The sequence below is a fragment of the Gavialis gangeticus genome, unplaced genomic scaffold, assembly GCF_001723915.1.
Source record: "Gavialis gangeticus isolate Ggan-Ray unplaced genomic scaffold, GavGan_comp1, whole genome shotgun sequence".
NCBI classification, from domain to species: domain Eukaryota; kingdom Metazoa; phylum Chordata; order Crocodylia; family Gavialidae; genus Gavialis; species Gavialis gangeticus.
Genome location: NW_017729032.1, coordinates 69799903 through 69818370, shown reverse-complemented (window position 1 = coordinate 69818370; position 18468 = coordinate 69799903). Strand labels below are relative to the sequence as shown.

Genomic DNA, 18468 nt, shown 5'->3' with positions numbered 1-18468 from the left:
TACCTAATCTTTTGATCTTTATAATACCTAATATCTCACTAAAGTGTACTCCCTGTTTATTTGTGTACTTAACCACAGATGTGTCACACTGTTTTCATAAAGCATGCATCAGTTTGCCACTGACCTAGAAATGTAAGTCTTAAGTCTACTAATCATCCCTACTTCTCTTTCTTTTCCTGTTTAAATGCTGCATATTGTGTCATACTAAACACAAATCTCAGTACCAAGGGCTCCCTTTGAAGAACAATTAACATCCATCTTAGCTGTTCTTGAATTATCACAATGACATAACATATCCAAGACTCTTTTTGGGTTATAAACTAAAAGATTAATAATCAGTGTAAACTAATTTTAAGAAAAAAGGCATGCTTACAGAAAGGTATCCCAAAATGTAATCCCTCCAAACTGTCTAATCAATCACTTTCTTCCAGACTCAAATCACAGAGGATTCTTTCAGAGATGGGTGTTTTGTGTTAGACACAGAAATTCATTATCTTATCCTGCTGATGCCATTATTTCCAATAAAATGTAATTATGAGGTTATTGAGTTTCCTCCCTATTTCTGAAAGTTGTACTACAAACTTTTAGATCTGTGAGCTTCAATTTCCTAGTCAGCCATAATTAATTTGAATAATTTTTCAGTGCTGTACACTTAATCAAGTATGATTATATTAAAATTCATATGGATGTAATATAGATTACATGGATCAGGACCCTACTCAGAATATGCCTTACTGTGATTTCATTTCTTTTAAGGCTTGCTAGCTAAGCCAAGCAACCAAGTAACTGGGGTATCAGGCCATAGATGGCTGAATAGGCAACACTGCCTTCATAACAGTTTCTGCTAGGAACTTCTACATGAAGCTATCCCAGCTAGATGTATGGTGTTACAACAGATGACAACAGCATATGAAAGAAGGAAGGGAAAAATTATGATCTAAAATTGGGAAGGGTAAGTAGACATTTGACATGAAAAGGCTGAAACATGTCTATTATGTGCCTGTGTCTTGACTCTGCTAATAAAAAAAGTTGACAGAAATAGTATCAGAACCTTTTCATCAGCAACTGAATGAGGCAGTCCTCACTTTGATTAAAAGGGTCTCTATGTTGATTTCCCTTCTGATGCAAGTCTACATTAATTTGAGTCCCTACTACATTAGATTTGCCTTTCTGGATAACTGCACCTCTTCTGCAATGCTCAAAAGTCTGGCTGTAAGCACAGAGCAATAATGAAAGCAGAGTGGATTTCTTCTCAGTGAAATATCCTATTTCCTAAGCAATTAAATGTTGTTTATATTTCAACTCCATGCAAGAGTTGAGATTGTCAGGCTTGATGTTACCTGAATTCTGTACAAGATGCATCCCCAGTTAGTTCACTCTACTGTAACTGCCATCTATTTATTTAAATTTCCAATCTGTTCTCTCTTCAGGGGATAATACTGTGCCTGGCAAAGACGCGGCTTTTGAATTTTGCAAATTACATTTTTTTAAATGGAAAAGCATGTGAATAATTTTCCTGTGCTCATAAAAAGACAACACGGTTAAAAGGGAAGTAAATAACAGAGTACTGTATGAGATTTACAGATGTTTATTGTGCCCTTTCCCTAAAATATTTTTAAAACTGTTATTCAGATTTGATGACATGCCTTTGTTAGACAGTAGAACTACTTGACTACCTGCACAAAATAAGATAAATGCATTATTTCAAAAGGGCCTATTTGCAAGAAGTGATTTGTAAGGATGACAGCATTCAGTACAGATGTGCTTGAATTAGGAATATCATAGTATTCAAGGTTCCCCTTTGGAACCCAAATGCCATAAGCACACAGATTAAAAAGATTTGTTCCAGTGCACCTGATAGAACAGTATTAGAGTGGCATTCTGTATAAAGAAAGAAGGTCAAGCTATTCACCCTATCTTTAGTTGTGCCTCTGTTGTCCTGGACACAAAATTGCAGAGTTACACATGCCCATAAAAAAAAATGCCAACGTGTACAACTGTAATCTCAAATATCTATCAATGCATCTCAGAAACTATTCAACAACAATGTATTTGATTACGAGAATTTGTTAATGCTTATTCCCACCTACAATATGCTAAGGTCTCAACATCTGAACAATATAAAACAGACAGAAGAAAGAAGAAAAGTTCAACAAACGAGTGGCCATTTTCATAATACCCCATCTTATGACAAATATTTTTTCTTGTTGAATAAGATCTGCAGGCTACCTTCAGATGCCTACAATAACTACACTCTGCTGTAGAAAACCTTGATGACATAGGATTTCTAAACTACCTGCGAACTTGCTACCATGCTTCACCAAAACAAATAAGACTCTTACCACGTATATTTGATTGTCTCTCAGAAACAAGGTTGAAAGCTTCATTAAATTAGTTCAAGGTAGGACCAGAGTTGGCCAGAATGTTTGGGTCTAACATTTTATTCATCAAAAAGTGAAAATTTTGGTTAACTAAAACTATTAAACTACTAACAAATTTGTGTGAAATTTGTCACAAACCCCACTTCAATGAAAAATAGTAAAAAACACTCCCCTCAAATCAAAATGAAATGCTACATGTTGAATTAAACCTTTTTATCTGAAATACATATTTATTTTGCTTTTTTTTTTTCTTGTTTTGTTTTGGTCAGCCAATGATTATAAGAAAAATTGCCATATTTACTCATATCCAAGACAACTTCAAATTTAAGGCAATCCACTCCCCCACCAATTAGATTCCAGGCACGGAAAGTTTGTAAATTTGTTATCTATTTCATGTATAGAATCTAGGGGCATGTGTAGATGAAACAGGGGCCCTAAATTGAAGTGGTGGGTTTTAAAAAACACCGCTTCTACTTAGGGCTGATTAAACCCCCACATCATGCACACACCCCATTGACTTACTTGCCTCTCCAGCAGGGAGGGGAGGGTGAGCTGCTGGCAAGCGGAGCGGTCCCTGGGGGGGGGTTGGCGATTATGTCTGTGGCACAGGCAGTCCCAGGGGGCACCATGGCCATAGAGGGAAGCACTGGGCCCCTGCACAGCTCAGACAGGCAGGCCCTGGGTGGGGGTGGAGGGGTGATCAGACTCACTGCTTTTGTTGGATGAAACCAGCTTTCCCAGGTTGCTGTCAGGCTGCCAGCTGGGCTTCTTGCAGAGCTGTGGAGCTGCACAGAGCCCACTGCTTCACTCCGCAGCTGTAGGGGCAGCAAACTAAAACTCCCTGAAGGAGTTTTATTGTACCCCAAATGATTTAAGATGTATTATGCCACCGAATTTCCTACAGAGGCTGGAATTAATATGCAATACATTGCTGAGGCATGCAAACACCGACACCATTAAAGTGATGCAAAAGCATTTAGCTTTAAAGTGTCATGCACACACACCTCTTGTTTGGTCTACACATGGCATAATTGTTGGGTGGTCGTCTTAAATTTGTCCCTGCCAGTACTGCAGCAGGGCAAGCAGTGGCAGTGGGACAAGCAGTATGGGAGTCAAGTGACCTGAATCTTGCCCCCTGCCACCTCTCCCCCCCACCACTTACCACCTCTGCTGTCTGCACTCCCATGCCTGTGTCTCTCCTGGCTCCTGTGTCCCCATCTGCGTCTCCACACTGCCTATCCCCTCTTTATGCCTGCCCCTCTGGCACCTGTGCCCCCTGGTGCCCCCCTACAACCTGCCCACTTGGTGACTACCACCCTGACATCTGTACTCTCTGATACCTGCTCCCTTACCCCTACCACTTACCTTCCTGTTGCAGCTTCAGCTCTGGCTCCAGTGCCCATTTAGCCACTCAGCAGCAGTTGTCATGGAAGTAGGTCCACCACTACTGTAGGGCCAGGCAGGAGCTGAAGCCAGTATGTGCTCCATGCTCTGTACCCACAGAGCTGGGGAGGTGGGGAGGAGAGGCTGCAGGGGGTAGATGGTGGGGGGAACAGCAGCCTGGGGCCAAAATCAGAGCCCCAGCCACTACCCCTCCTCTTATACTTGAATTCAAGGTAAGGGGTTTTTCTCCCATGTAGAATGGGAATGGGGGGGGGAGACCTCATCCTGGATTTGAGTAAATATGGAATTTGCATTCCTCTGAACAGGCTATTTCACCACAATTTAGACTTAATGCTCTAGTGCAGGAACTGCCAACCTGCAGCACGGCTGCCACAAGTAGCACAAGCAGACTGCATGGCACACAGCAGATTGAGAAGGGGACAAAGCAGCATAGTGGCAGATAGGGCAGGAACCAGAAAGCAGAGCAGCAGATCACCCAGCAGAATAAGGCAGAAAGCAAAAAAAGCAGAGCAACAGATCAGGTAGGAGAAAGGGATCAGGGGGCACTTACAGAAGTGACATTTTGTTGCGTGAATGGCCTCCTGAAAGTGCTCTACAGCCATATCCTGACAGAAGTGCCTGGCTATGGAGTGCATTAAAAATGCGCAATCATGCAACAAATGAACTCTCATTACATGAGGGTTCAAATGAAGGCACTCCAAAGTGGAGCACCTTCGTTAACTTCTGTCAGTCCCTGCTAAGAGTAGAGCTAGGCTGACATGGGGGCGGAGGCTCCAAGCCACCCGACCCCCACTTCCAGCAAACCTTAGCTAGAGCTCCCTCCCCTCCCTTCCCACCCTCCCATCCTGAAGAGAGCAGTGGAGCTGAGGGGTGGGGGGGCTCAGGGAGGGAGACTGCAGACACTCAGCTACCTCCAAAGTGGAGCTTGATCCCCCCCCACCCCCAACAGAAAATATCTGTTGGGTTAGGGGGATTACTGTAACTCATGGGTCTTCCTGTGAAGTTGCATGAGTTAGAACAGGGAGCTGCACATCTGTCAGCACCCAGAGTGGCACCCTGGAAGGGTGCTGAGCAAATTTGTGGCATGCCTGCCAAGCAGATTGGCCCCCACTATTTTAGTGGCTATGTATTAGAGGTCTGAGATTAGACCTGTGTTCCTCACTAATGAGATGTTAGCAATGTGTCAGATACTCATTGCTGTCACATGGATACCACAGGGTGATTTAAAATAAAAATATGATAGGCAAACAGTGTTGGAAGCCACATACTCAGGCATTCAGGGACAAGAAACTCCATGAAGCTTTTGCTAATCAATACAATTACTGGTTAATGTCAGATATACTGCAGAAATAAAACATCCAGGCTTTGCCAGCCACAAAGAGTTTTACAGGGAAAAGAATGTGGAGAATACAATTTTTCAGAGCTGTGTAGAGCTCTGTGAAAGAAAAGAAAGTGGCATGCTTTGGCATGTAAATAAAAGCAGTGAAGGATTGAGCTAGTTCTTGGTGGTCTCTGGAGTGGGTCTCCATTGGTAGCCCTATCAGTTTATGCATTATTTAAACTTTCATTTTAAAAATAAAAAGTCAGACCATGGAATCGTAGCCCTAATGGTTGACCTAAAATGATGCAGCTTCAAATGTGAACTAAAGCTGGAAAGAAACTGGAAACTATTACTGTCTCCTCATGCTCTATGTTGTGCTGGAGCACAAGACCTTAAATGTTGTGGAACTTACCTATGTGAATTGCACCCAGTCCCATTCTTTACAATAGGTAGTTCATTCTAAAGATTACAGACATTAGTTTTGTTGTTGGCAATGATTATTGTGTTGCCATTTTAGCAGAATGTTATTATGTTGCCATTTTAGCAGAAATAACCATTAATGCTTGGAATTCAAGAGGAATTTGGGACAGTGGGTAACATTTTCAAACTGTGAACAGAGCTTGTATCAATACTTTGGTCCAACCAAAATATGATATTGATAGAATGTGACCACAATATTTCATGAAACCTAGGAGAGATATTGGTAATGGGGAAGCAGTGCAGAAAACCAATGTGTAGTTTCAGCAAACTTAAATCAAGCCATCCCTACAGCTCAGAAGTCCAATTCTCATTTATACTTAAGGCATTTAATACTGCTGCGGCAAAGTAAAGGGACTTTAACATGGGAGTAAATTACTTTTACGATGACTTTATCACCTCTATACACTGTTAGGATGGTGGAAAGGGACCATAATGCAAAAGAGAATCGGGCCTTGTGCATTTAAAAGTTTTCATGGAGCAGTTTACTGTTTTGAATGCTTTAGAAGAAGATAAAACAGGGAAAAAAGCATAGTAGCAACTGCACTAGCCTGTTTCCTGAATACAAATCTGGATACTGTCTTAGAAAGAGCACACAGTGGTCATGGAAAAGTGTTTGCAGCTGTTTTAAGCTTCATCTAGCATGGCAGACAGATCTTGATTTTCAGCAGAGATTCATCCAAACAACAAAAGCATTGGTTACAGCAGTTCTTAAAACCTCACCACAACCTTTCCAATAGCAGTGGCTGATGTTCTTAAAAGCAGACGAACAAGTGGCTGTACAGGCAATGCCAGCAAGAGCTCAGTTCCTAGAGTTCAAACAGCCCAAGTGTTCTTTTCTTGATAAAGAAAAACAAAGAACACACACCCAACCTCTAGTTATGCCTTGGGCATTGCCTGAGAATCCTGCCACCGACTGCTCTTTCAAGGCTCAGCCTTGGTCTTTGCTTATGAATGGAACAAAGCAATCTATTGTATACACCATGTGCCAGCCAAGCATCCTTGAACCAGAAAAACATTTGTATCAGCAAAAATGGCATTTTCAATTCCATACGTAATGCTAAGATGTGAAAGCATTATCAATCCTCATGTTCCAGAGTATAAGATGATCACCAGCTGGGGTCAAAAAAAATATATATCCCCCCATGGTACAATAATGCACGACTATGTGAGTTATGAGATTTTTTTGCCTTCCTCTGAAGCATCTGGCATTGGCTACTATCAGAAACAGGACAGCAGATGAGATGGACCATTGGTCTCTTCCATATGGCACTTTTGATGTTTTAAATGTTTTGCACAGCAAGAGAAGAGGTTGTTCCTCCTACTGCAGGCTAGACCTGCAACATGATCAATCCTTTGTGTTTATGAGATTATGTGTGCAGTTGCAAAATTTTAGTTTTTAAGCCTAAAAAGAGGCATTATTGTCACCAAGGAAGGAAGAGAGAAAAGAAAACACAGTAACTGAAAGAGACATGCTTACATACTGATTTAAGATTTTTTTTTAATGTTAGCTTAGTTTAAAAGAATTCAGCCCACAAAACCTGAGAACAAAAAAGGAGATGAGTGACTCCACTACATGCTGCTAGGGATGCAAAGCTTCAAGAGGGAAAGAAGAGTTGAAAAGAGCTCAGATATTTTTGTGATGGGGAAACCAAATAATATTATGTCAAGATTTAAGCATAATAAGAATAGGTTGAAATGTACAGTTTTAATCCATTGGTGTTGCTTGGTATTTTCTCTCAGGAAGTGGGCATTGGATTAAAGCACATCCTGTATTTGTTCAAGGAGTGGACTAGGTTACCCTTGAAGTTCCTTCCAAACCTATGATTCTACAACAGGGATCATATTCTTCAGTTAATCCTGCAAGATCAATATATTATCAAAAATCAAGTTCTCACCGACAATAATTAAATTAAGGATGAGGTTTCTGACTAAGACTTGTCTGGATGGCACTGCAAGGTCTATGATGGCACAGTTATTTCCAGATGGCTGACAATGGTTAGGCTGTTCTTGAGCTGTGACTATTGTCTATCATACTAATATTGCTTCACTGTTTCTTTGTATTCCTCCATCTGTCTGTTATTGATTTGTAGTCTTTGTCTTATGTTTAGACTGTACGCTTTCTGGGTACGGGACTGCTGTTTTGTACACTTTGGGATCTTGCTTCATAACTAGGGTTCCAAGACTGTATTAGAGCACAAATGATGATATTAGTAAAATTCAGTTTGTTATAGTGTGCCCATTACATTTGTACCAGGCCTGTAAAGTCAGTGGTTCATATTCCTCCAAAACTAGATTCTTTTGATCATATCCATTGCATGCGAATCCCAGGAGGTAAATACGATGGAACCCATGCTAGTGCACAGAAAGCCACATTGCATCACCAACCACAATGATCCTCATTTGATCTGAGTTCTGTGGTGGTGACAAAATCTTTGATTCTGACTGTTCCATGTCCATATGTTAATTCTTTGGGGTTAATTTAGCATCTTATGGTCACCTGACAAATTCTTCTCTTATCCTTTAATCTACTATGTTGACTTCACTTCCAGATACAGAGTTCCAACATTAAGTGCCATTTTATCCAGTGAGTATTCCAGCTAATTCTGATAACTCTCACAGCTAAACAATTTCTGGATCTTGTGTTCACACAGGGCTTTATGACTCCTTATTTGTATTAATCATCAAACTTATTATGAACATAAGTACCATACTGGGTTGACCAATTTAGCGTAGCATCCTGGTTTGGGCAATGGTCAGAGTAGATACTTAGAACACAGGGGCCACAGAAGGGTTAGCCTGTGGCTTGTAGGCTCCTGCCTGGCCCCTGCCCATTTGCATTTGCTACAGCAGCTAGGAGGGGGCTGGACTGCCCAAGCTGTGTGCATAGCAAAGAAGGGAGCTTGCCTGCACTGAAGGCAGGTGATGCGTGAGGCTGGAAGAGCATGGGAGAGCTCAGGTGCCATTGCTGAGGTGGCATGTGAGAGAGGTGGGGAGCTGGGCTGCCTACAATAAACCCAGTGGGTGGGTGGTATTGGGTACCCTGGCTCTCCACTCCTCCAATCATGCATGCTGTGCAAGCAGCAGCCTATTTCTCCCAGCTGTGTTCGGGGGCCTGGGTTGCCTGTGCTACAGAGTTGACCATGTAATGCCCACAGTGAAGGGAGATGCTGGGCAGCACAGCTCCACTCCCCCCAGCTGTGTATGGCACATGTGCAGTAATGCCCCCCTCCTAACTGCATACATACAGGTTCCTGTGCTGGGGGCGGGGGGCAGGCCGTCCACGTTGTGTGTGTGTGTGTGTTGAAGGGGGGAAGATTTTTCAGACCTTTATTATAACCTCTGCTCAGCCTTTTTCTTCCCAAAGTGCACTTTAAGCGCTGATCATATCAATACATTTCAGGATGACAGAGGCAGAGTAAGAGTTAGCTGACATTCCACTCTATCAGCTGCCTAGGATTATGCAACGTATTTTGTTTTTCGCCAGTATGAAGTAGCTCTTCATACCCTCTTCCCCATATTGTTTTGGAGTGCAGGAAATGAGTGGGAAGAAGTTTAAGATGCTAGAGGCAAAGTTTTTCTGCCAGGTCCAAGAGGCTGCAGCAGTGATTTTTCTTTGAAGTCTTACATTGCAGTTATGCAATAGGCAAAGAAAGTTTTTGACAGATCCACCAAAGAATCTGTAAGCACTTAAAGAGCAGAACTGTCCTGGGCTGTGGACAAGTCAGTAAGATTAGTCTGTAGCTGCTCAGTTGTGATTTGAATTGTGCAACCGACCATTGTGATTTCATAGTGCCCTGCATTTAATTCCACATATATATTAGAATTGTATCTGCATAAATTACAAATATACATGGCAGGCACCATATTTGCAGAGACAATAGAGTGCACTGTCCTTATCCTACTTTCTAAATATGTGTTTCATAGTTAGCACAACATGTCAGTGTATTGACAGCAAGATAGTCCAAATCTAATCTGGATATTTGCAATTCTGAAACAGCAGCAAGAACCATATTTTCACATGACCTGGCACACAGCAGAGGCAAGATGCTCGGCTACTGTTCAGGGGAAAGGATGCCAACCACAGCTGCTAAAAGCTTAATATTGAAAAATAAAAACAGAAACAAAGTTAAGAGGAAGGGATGAGCCATTTTCTTTACATTTTCCCATCTGATTCCAAGTCTGATTTATATGTTAACTATTAGAGGCTGAAATCTTCAAGCCTTACCCTGAGTAGTACTTACTCAGCATGTGTACACAGAACAACACCAAACAAGTAAGCAAGCAAGCAAACAAGACAAAACCCTACCAAAACAAAACACTTCCTTGAACATGCAATTCTTCCCCTCAGGAGACGATGAAAGAATGAACTGCCTCCAATAGATGTAAGTCCCATCGCTAAATATAATAGCGAAAGATGTTCAGGTTCTAGTGATCCAAGAGGTACAAGGGCCTACATAAAGCAGAATATTCACACTGAATAATCCTACTAAATTCAATGGAAGTATACCGCTACTCAACGTGGTTGTAGAATTGGATCTTAAGTATAAAAGATGGCCGGTAACAAGTTGTCATGTTAATTACTCCAAGAGGGATAATTATGATTTTAAAGGATTGTCTTATTTGATGTGGATTATATGTTCAAGTTAGGCATTTATTTACTATGTATTTTCATGCATAACAGAGGAAAAGAAAGAAGTGTAAAAAGTTTTGTAAGTTAAGACCCCATTGTTAAAATGAAAATGCAAGTATTGCTAGAAGGACAGTTATTACATATAGCTGAAAAGTACATGCCTACCATATCATACATAGCAGTAGCTGGGGGATGGAAGGGAAAAGGATGAATAATAAATTATATTAAAGAGAAATTAGTAGTCTGTTTATGATGAGGTTGTCTTTATCAGTATTCTTATGACTGGGTGGTTTCTGCTCTTATGAAATAATATAGTTAAAAATACAACCCCCCCACCCCAACAAATGTCCATTACCTTTCAATTTTTCAGCCAGCAAAGCAGCTTCGTGTTCAGAATAATGCATTATTGCCGGAGGAGATGGAGGCCGTAGCCTATCTTCTTCCATTTTGCGCCTATGACGTTCTTCTCTGGCCAGCATTCTTTGTTTGCATTCCCATTCGTAAAAGTCATCTCTTGCCTGAGCAAAATCGACATGAAGGCGACCTGAATCTTTTTTGTCCGTGCTAGATCCTAATCTCATGCGGTAACCTGAAACCAACAAGCAGAACCGTTGCAATTTTTATTTGGTGTTTTTAATGTAGTTAGGAAAAGATCTTGAACTACATTCACTTATTCCTCCCTACTGTTGTAGTAACTCTCAGACTTTTTGCCTCCGTACAAAGATCCACATGCATCTGTACATTCATCCTTTGTAAATCACATATTGCTGCAGTAGCTGAGTTGAAGGGCTAGGCCCAAAATTTAGGTCTAGACACACTCAAATTTTGGCCGTATTCTAAGCCGCGTTTCAAAAAATGTATGAGCACAGAGGTCATTTGCAAAAATTTGGATCCAAATTAAATTTGGAGTTTGAAAGATCCCTTGACCCTATGAATGTTTGGATCAGGCTTATATCTCCATTTTGGTAGGACGATTTAGACAAAAGGTTGAAATCCTTGAAATCCCGTCCAACACAAATGAGCAAGCTGTGATATAAAAGTCAAAAGCTTCTTCCATAGACAAAATGGCACCCCACCCTCCACTGAAACTGAACCTTTCATAACTGTAAACATAATATATCTGATAGCAGTTATAAATATATAATTGATTTTGGTCCATGAAGGAAATAATTTGAATTATGTAAAATGGTTGTAAAGATATGCAGTGGTTTATTAGAAGTAAGCAATACTTTCTTATGGGTGAGTATAACAGCTAGGTCCCACTTTTGAAAACACCTTATGTATTCATAAATGGGTCAACACTGCACATGCTAAACCATAAGAGTTTGTAATTAGTTTTTTTCTTCTTGTCAGGGCTGCCCAGTGCCTAGCACAACAGGGATCTGATCTTGATTGAAACTCCCAACTGCTATTATAATATGAATAAATAATGATAAACTAATAAAGGTAATCTACTGGGACAGTATAGTTTAATAGCATCACCTTGGCTGCTAGTGTATATCATCTTTTGTTCAGAATTATTTTCTCAAGGCATACTTTAATAGCTGAAAGAAAATCTTAATGTAATCTGGACGGTTCTGAACCAATGATTCAAGAAAAATTTGAGTGAATGGTGTGCGGAAAGCTGTATATATTGGATAAAACCCCATGAGATACTAAAAATTGGAGAATTCTCTAATTTTCATGGGACATACACACATCTCTCTATACCAACCTACTGCAGAAACTCTGAAAATGAACAGCCCCATACAGCCCTCTGATACCCTTGTCCGCACTGACTCAGGGCAAGCTGAAATGTGACAAGCTTAGCCCTTCAGGGTGGATCCAGTGCAAGGGGACATTGTGTTCAACTGTAGCTATACATCTATGAACATCCGTGGCTGGTTGTAAGTGGCATGAAAAAGACTGCAGGAAGAAAAACAATTGCTAATTTAAACAGCAGCCACAGGGGAACTACCATTCAACTGTGCTGATTGTCTGTTCATGCCTTGAAGAGCTTTGATCCTGTCCCTCCCAGCTATTCCAGGGGTCTGAGCTGACATTTGGGCTTTACAAGAAGAGGGGAAAAACTCAGATTTGAATGTGGAGAGATGAGTGTTGTGTTGGGTTTGGAGTGCCTCTGTAAGAATTTATATTGGGAAGTGTTAATGTATGAGTACAAGGGGTCAGCTGCACTTACAGAGAATAAGCCACGACAGCTTCAGAAAGCTATGCATTTACTGATGCATAAAAATAATGAAAGGTGCTACTTGTTTTCAAGGTTTACTTTTAACACTCTGTTCAGTGATCTAGCCTAGCAAATGGGGGTGAGGGGGATGGACAGGGAGAGGTAGGTAGCTCAGCTTCCACAGGGGAACTCAAATCCAGGCAGAAAACCTAAAACAAAGAACTTGGGCCAAATAAAAAAAGAAAGTCCCTCAAAGAGTGGGCAGAGAAAGATACACCTAGATATGAGGGTGGGGGGAGGAGGGGAGGCTTAGGTGAGGGAAGACAGTAATGTTTTAGACAAGATATAAACTACTTATTGTTCTAAAACCCTGGTGCTCAACCTTTGGGCCCCATGAGATAGATGTGTGGGGCCCATGTTACCCTGATCAGGCTCTGTGTAGCCTGGACTGGGCCCTGCACTCCTAGATTAGGCTCCATGCTGTCTTGGCTTGGCCCCATGCCACCCTAGCCCTGTACACCCAATCTAGCACGCTGGGCCACATTATCCAGCTCGCTGGTTTGTAAATCTGGCAGGAGGCAGCAGCAATTAACACTGCCACCACACTGACTGCCCAATTTTTGGACCCATGGGGATCCCAGTGGACTGCATGACAAGGTTCTGTAGTCAGACAGGAGATAAGCACCACTCTTCTAAAAAGCTCTCCTTTTATGCTTTGTCTTCTTCCAACTGTTATGATTAAACAATACTTTTCCTGAGAAGGCTGTTTGCAGTCACCACATTCAGTAACAGTCATGAGTTTATAGGATTATAAAGTAGGGTTGGAAAGGACCCTGTGAAGTTATCTAGTGCAGCCCTCAGCTCGAGGCAGGATCATCCCTGATATTCTCAAAAAGGACAAACCAAACTTAATGGGATATATTAGGAACAGGGAACAGAGGATCTAGAATGTGCTGAACACTGGGACTGAGACAGTCCATCCCAGGAAGGCAAAGATATGACGCCCCATGCCTGAGGGAGTTTGGGAAGAAAGAAGAGTTGAGAAAAGAGGAGCAGAGGTACAGCTGTCCCTCGTAACTGTGACAAATATCACCCCCAAGCTTATTCCTGGCACACGTTCCTCTAATGACTAATTTTGTAAACTAAAAGTATATTATCAGTAGTGCAAAGGGACATTGTCAATGTGCCAAGTCTCAGGAGCCTAAAATTAGATTTCCCAGCTGTGCTGTGTTTTTCAGTAGGACACAAACACATGGTACGAGTACAGGCATGCTTTCCTTCTGCTCTGCCTATATAAGAACAGCGCAGAAATACAAAAAACCTTGCTCTTCAGAAAGGACTCCTGATCATTTCAAAATATCTTCCCAGTCTTAAAAACAAAAGAGAAAAAAAAGGATAGCTGGTAAAAATGTACCCATCCAGCTTCAACGAGAAGCTGATTTTTTAATCAAAGTAATCTGGAGCTGACCTAGGATTTTGAAAATGGGGGTGGAGAGCATATGGGAGCACTCACTGCAGTAGCGGAGCTCACCTCACTGCAGTAGTAGATAGAGAGTTCAGTGTACATGTGCCGCATGGGCAGATGTGGCTGCACCACCACACACCCTGGGCCCATTGCTAAAAGCAGCCTTTGTTTTGGGAGAAGACAGAAAGAGTAGTGTAATCTGATCATAGAATATGGAAGTAGAATTCCTGAGTTTCATTCTGCAGTTTGGTGCCCGTTATGGCCATGGACAGGAGGTTTTTCACAGGGCTTCCTCTGGAAAGCCACTCCTGAGTGTTCCAAAAATATATATATAGACATTTTCAAAATTGCTTTAGGTCAGTGTTTCTCAACTTGTGGGTCACAACCCAAAAGTGGGCTGTGAGAATATATGAAAAGGCTGTGAGCAAGTCTCAGAAAAATGTAGGAAAGTGTGGGTTTCCTCTTGCAGGCTGGCAGCATTCCAGCCTACAATATGCTGCTTGGGGTGACTGGAGGCAGTGGGTGCACATGTGTCTGCAGAAGTCTCAACGGCTATTATTTTCCTGTATCCTATGATCAGATGTTCAATGGTATTTAAATGGTCAATAGTGCAAACTACCATTTCAGAACCATAAAGCCTATGAAGTGCATTCCCTCTCTGCAAGGCCTGTGAAGTCATTTACTCTCCCCACTGAGAGTCCTCACTAACTGAATCCAGCAAAAAGCAAAGGAAACCATTCTGGTCACTTACCAGAAACCTAACTTTAAATGAACAGCATCAGGGAAGTAAACTGTCATGCCATAAAAACAAAAGATGGTATTTCCACATTCCATATCCAGTATATGCACTATAACTTGACTTACCTTCTATGACCAGGAGCTGCTAAAAAGGGGGTTGGCTCAATGAATGTCCCCAGTTTGGGACATAGAGAAAAGGATGCTCAGATAGGAGGATCCAGGGACTTAGGTGCCCAATGAAAACTTAAGAAAGGGAGTTCAACCATGACTCGCAGAGCAAATACAGACCTCAATTCAATTTCCCTTTTCTGCAATCAAAACCTAATACAGTTTCTCCCCTCTTCCTCTCACAAATATCTATGGGGGGGGCAAAAGTGAAAGAACTAGTAATTAAACCACTTAATGGATTTTATAATTGCATAAAGTACTATGGTGATAAGCATGGGATAAATACCCAGATAGATGAAATTAGATTAGACAGACAGATAAAACCGATTAGATAGACAAACATCATTATATCACAGATGTCAAAGGCATGGTTTCTCCCTCATATAACAAGTATACTGTAGTTATAACAAATTATACATTCTATTTTTATGTCTCTTTTGTGTTTGTAGGCAGGGGGAAATGCTTTAACAATATGATTTTCTACCACCATTTCAGAATGCATTATGTTTCAAAACATTTATAATGTTCAGTTAGAAAAACACAGTAATTCAGTACAAATTAAAGCATGCAGCAATCCAGTGCATGGCCTCCCTTCTCTGCAGTGCTGAAATACAGATTAGTGCTAGTTTATTCTGCAAAATCCCATAGAAATCAGAGCTGACAATACAACATAGACCTGGCAGCAACATTTACCTGTTGTTCTTTTTCCTCCCTCCAAGCCCTCTGTCCCTTCCCTAATGTGGTTGGAAACAATAAGCAAAAATTCTCTTGCATAGGAAAAACAGGAATGGGGAAAGGGAAATGTGAGAAGGGAAAGAACTACGGAAGGAAGGATGAATGCAAAATAAAAGGAAGTAGAGATGAGAGAGGAAAGAGGAGAGAGCTGTGGACAGCAGTACAGTGGAGAGGAATGAAGGAAAAGGGAGAGGGAAGGATAGGATGAAGAGTGAAGGGGAGTGTCAGAAAGAGAACAGGCAGGGAAATTAGGACATAAGCCTGAAGACACTGATGACCATTTACAGTGCTGCAGTACTGGGTCCTACAAGAAAAGGGCTAAAAATGCTCCACCCAGGTGTGCTTCAGATCAAGAATCCAACCAGTAAGGCTGTTCCAGCTTCTTTCACATCCACCAGAGCTCTTGAGTGGGTGCTGGAGTCAACTCCAAATCAGCCTTACTGATGAACTTCTAAGTGTAGAAGTTATTAATGACCTAGTTTCCACTTCCTATAGGATTCCTTTTTTTGCATTTCAACTCATTGAAGAGATCACTAACTAACCTGGGTGGTTTCCTACAGCACTTCCCATTCTTCTGTTGCATGAGGATAGTGGACTTCTGCACCTTTAAAAGCACAGGCAGCTATCCTGGACTCCTATTCCCCTTAGACTTGCCTCCCAGGCTAAGTACAGAGGGTCAAAAGCCCAAGGAGAAATTGATTCAACCTTTGCAGGCCTCTCTAAGCTGCACAGATTGAACTGATAATTAACTGAACTCACGCTGAGTTTTCAGTCAGGAAAGGCAGCCAGATGCCTGCACTGGCCCAGGCCAGAAGGTGGGGGGTGGGGAGCTAGAGCACACCTCCCAGCCTACAGGCAATTGCTGAGGCAGGCCATCCCTGATTGGCCATCCACCACATGCCCCCAACCCCCTGCTGTCTCCCCCTGCAGGTGGGCAGTCCACCATCCTGGCACCAAGAGCTGCCCACATGGGCAGAGCTGCCTCAGGGGTTTTCTCCCAACATGCCCAGGGTTCCCCAAGCCCCATCCTCCCCTGCTTTGGGAGCCTTTGGGATTTCTCCCTCCAAACCCTCCCCAGTGTGGTCTGGCCACTGCTTAGCCAGCCTCAACCCCACAGGTGGGAGGAGGGGAACAGTCCCCTGTCCCAGTTCCAGGGGGTCCCCCTCCATGGGCAGCCCCCTGAGACAAGGACAGGGGACTGCTTCCCATCTCTCACCTGTGCGGGCGGGCCGAGCGTGGGGGAGAGGGTGGGCAGCTGGGCAGATCAAGGCTCAGGGACGAGGAGAGGCTCTGTTCCCTACACCCTGCCCTGCCAGGCTGGCAGGCACAGCCAGGACACAGAGTAAGGAGCAGAGGCTTTGCTGCCTCAGCTGTGTGACAGCCCAGGTGCAGAGCTGGGTGCAGGCTCAGATCTAGGTCTAGAGCTGGTCTAAAGCAGACAGCATAACTGCAGAGAACAGCAGTATCCAGGTCTACAGCAGACGGCACAACTGAGGCTTGCCCACCCGCCCTGCAAGAAAAGGGCTGGGGGGGAGACTGCAAGGCCTCCTGGGATGTTGGAGGACTGTGACCTAACAGCCAAGAGGGGATCTGGGACAGAAATTTGATAGACTGGCTTAACCTAAATCAGTTAAATCTGATACTACATCCATCCAGGACTACGTTAAACCATTTTGGCCATTTTGAAACTGGTCCATGTGTACTAAACTTCTGTTCTGTTACAGGTTTATACCAGTTTCACTTGTACTGTTTTATGTGTAATTTCTGTCCCTAACCCTAGTGCATCCTGCCCATCAGTTCACTGAGCTTGATAAAATCTGCTTTGCTGAAGTCCATTGTCTTTATTCTGCTGTTCTCTTTCCTTCCCCCCCTTAGGATCTTGAACTCTATCATATTGTGGTCACTGTCACTCAAGTTACCTTTCACCTTCACATTCTCAACCAATTCCTCCCTGAAACTTCTCCCCAGATACTGGAGCATATCAACAAACAATTGATTTGTAAACTCCAAGAGGATAACTAAGTGATAAGCAACAGCTAAGCTGGCTTTCTCAAGGGTAAGCCAGGTCTAATGAATCCGATTTTCTTCTCTGACAAGGTGATAGGCTTTGTAGATGGGAGGTGGAGCGATACACCTCTGACTGATATCAGTGAGAGCCTTGAGTGCTTACCACCTCATGGGATCAGATTCCTATAATGTAATTTGTTCCAGGCTGGGAGATGTGCTGTTTTTATTTGTCTGTCAATGGCCACACTAAGCCCTCATGATATGGAAGTAATAAATCAGGAAATAGAAAGGAATGGGGGACAAGCAGATTGTGAAGAAGTGAATGAAAGTATGGTATAACGGTAACAGAAGAGAAGAGAAAAGGAAGGAATAAAAGGGAGAACAATACATATATTGTTTATTTAATTCTGCTAAAAATGAATTTCACTTGTCCCCAAGGCTCATGCAACTCTGGGGTGAGACAGTCACTTTGAAAATATTTGTATCATGAGTTTGCAAATCCAAATATATTTGACAGCTTAATAACTAAACATATAGAAACAGCTGTCTTATAAAGGAGATCTTTCAAAACAACAGTTCTGCAACTTACCAAGATTAAAGGTGTGAAACATGATTTTTTATTTTTAACAACAGTAGCTAGAGAAGGTCTTGGGAGCATATACTGTATTACAGTGAATCAAGTTACTGACAATTTTACTCTGTGGGAAACTTCATGGAAATCAATGGAACTTTCAAGGGGAGGATGGGGAGCCTGGTTGTTACTTTATACGAGTAAGAGTATCACAATCTGACCCATAATGAGGTAAGTAAATACTTGTGTGTATGGAGGTAGAATTATTTAAGGCCAAACTACAGAAACTACAAAAATATGCCAATGAAACTGGAAACCCTGTCACAGAAACTGGCACTTACTGCAGCATTGCTGGCCCAGTGCCCTTTCATAGTTTCATAGTTTCTAGGGTTGGAAGGGAC

At 42.2% G+C, this 18468-nt stretch overlaps 1 protein-coding gene across 6 annotated transcripts in view; it reads right to left on the bottom strand.

The window, feature by feature from the left end:
* ENOX1 (ecto-NOX disulfide-thiol exchanger 1) overlaps window positions 1–18468 on the bottom strand; it is a 653611-nt gene that overhangs the window by 203963 nt on the left and 431180 nt on the right. For all 6 annotated transcript variants that reach the window (XM_019524278.1, XM_019524281.1, XM_019524282.1 and 3 more), the window contains one exon: window positions 10572–10805. In XM_019524278.1, the coding sequence (XP_019379823.1) occupies window positions 10572–10805 (234 nt within the window). The remainder of the gene's footprint in view (window positions 1–10571; window positions 10806–18468) is intronic.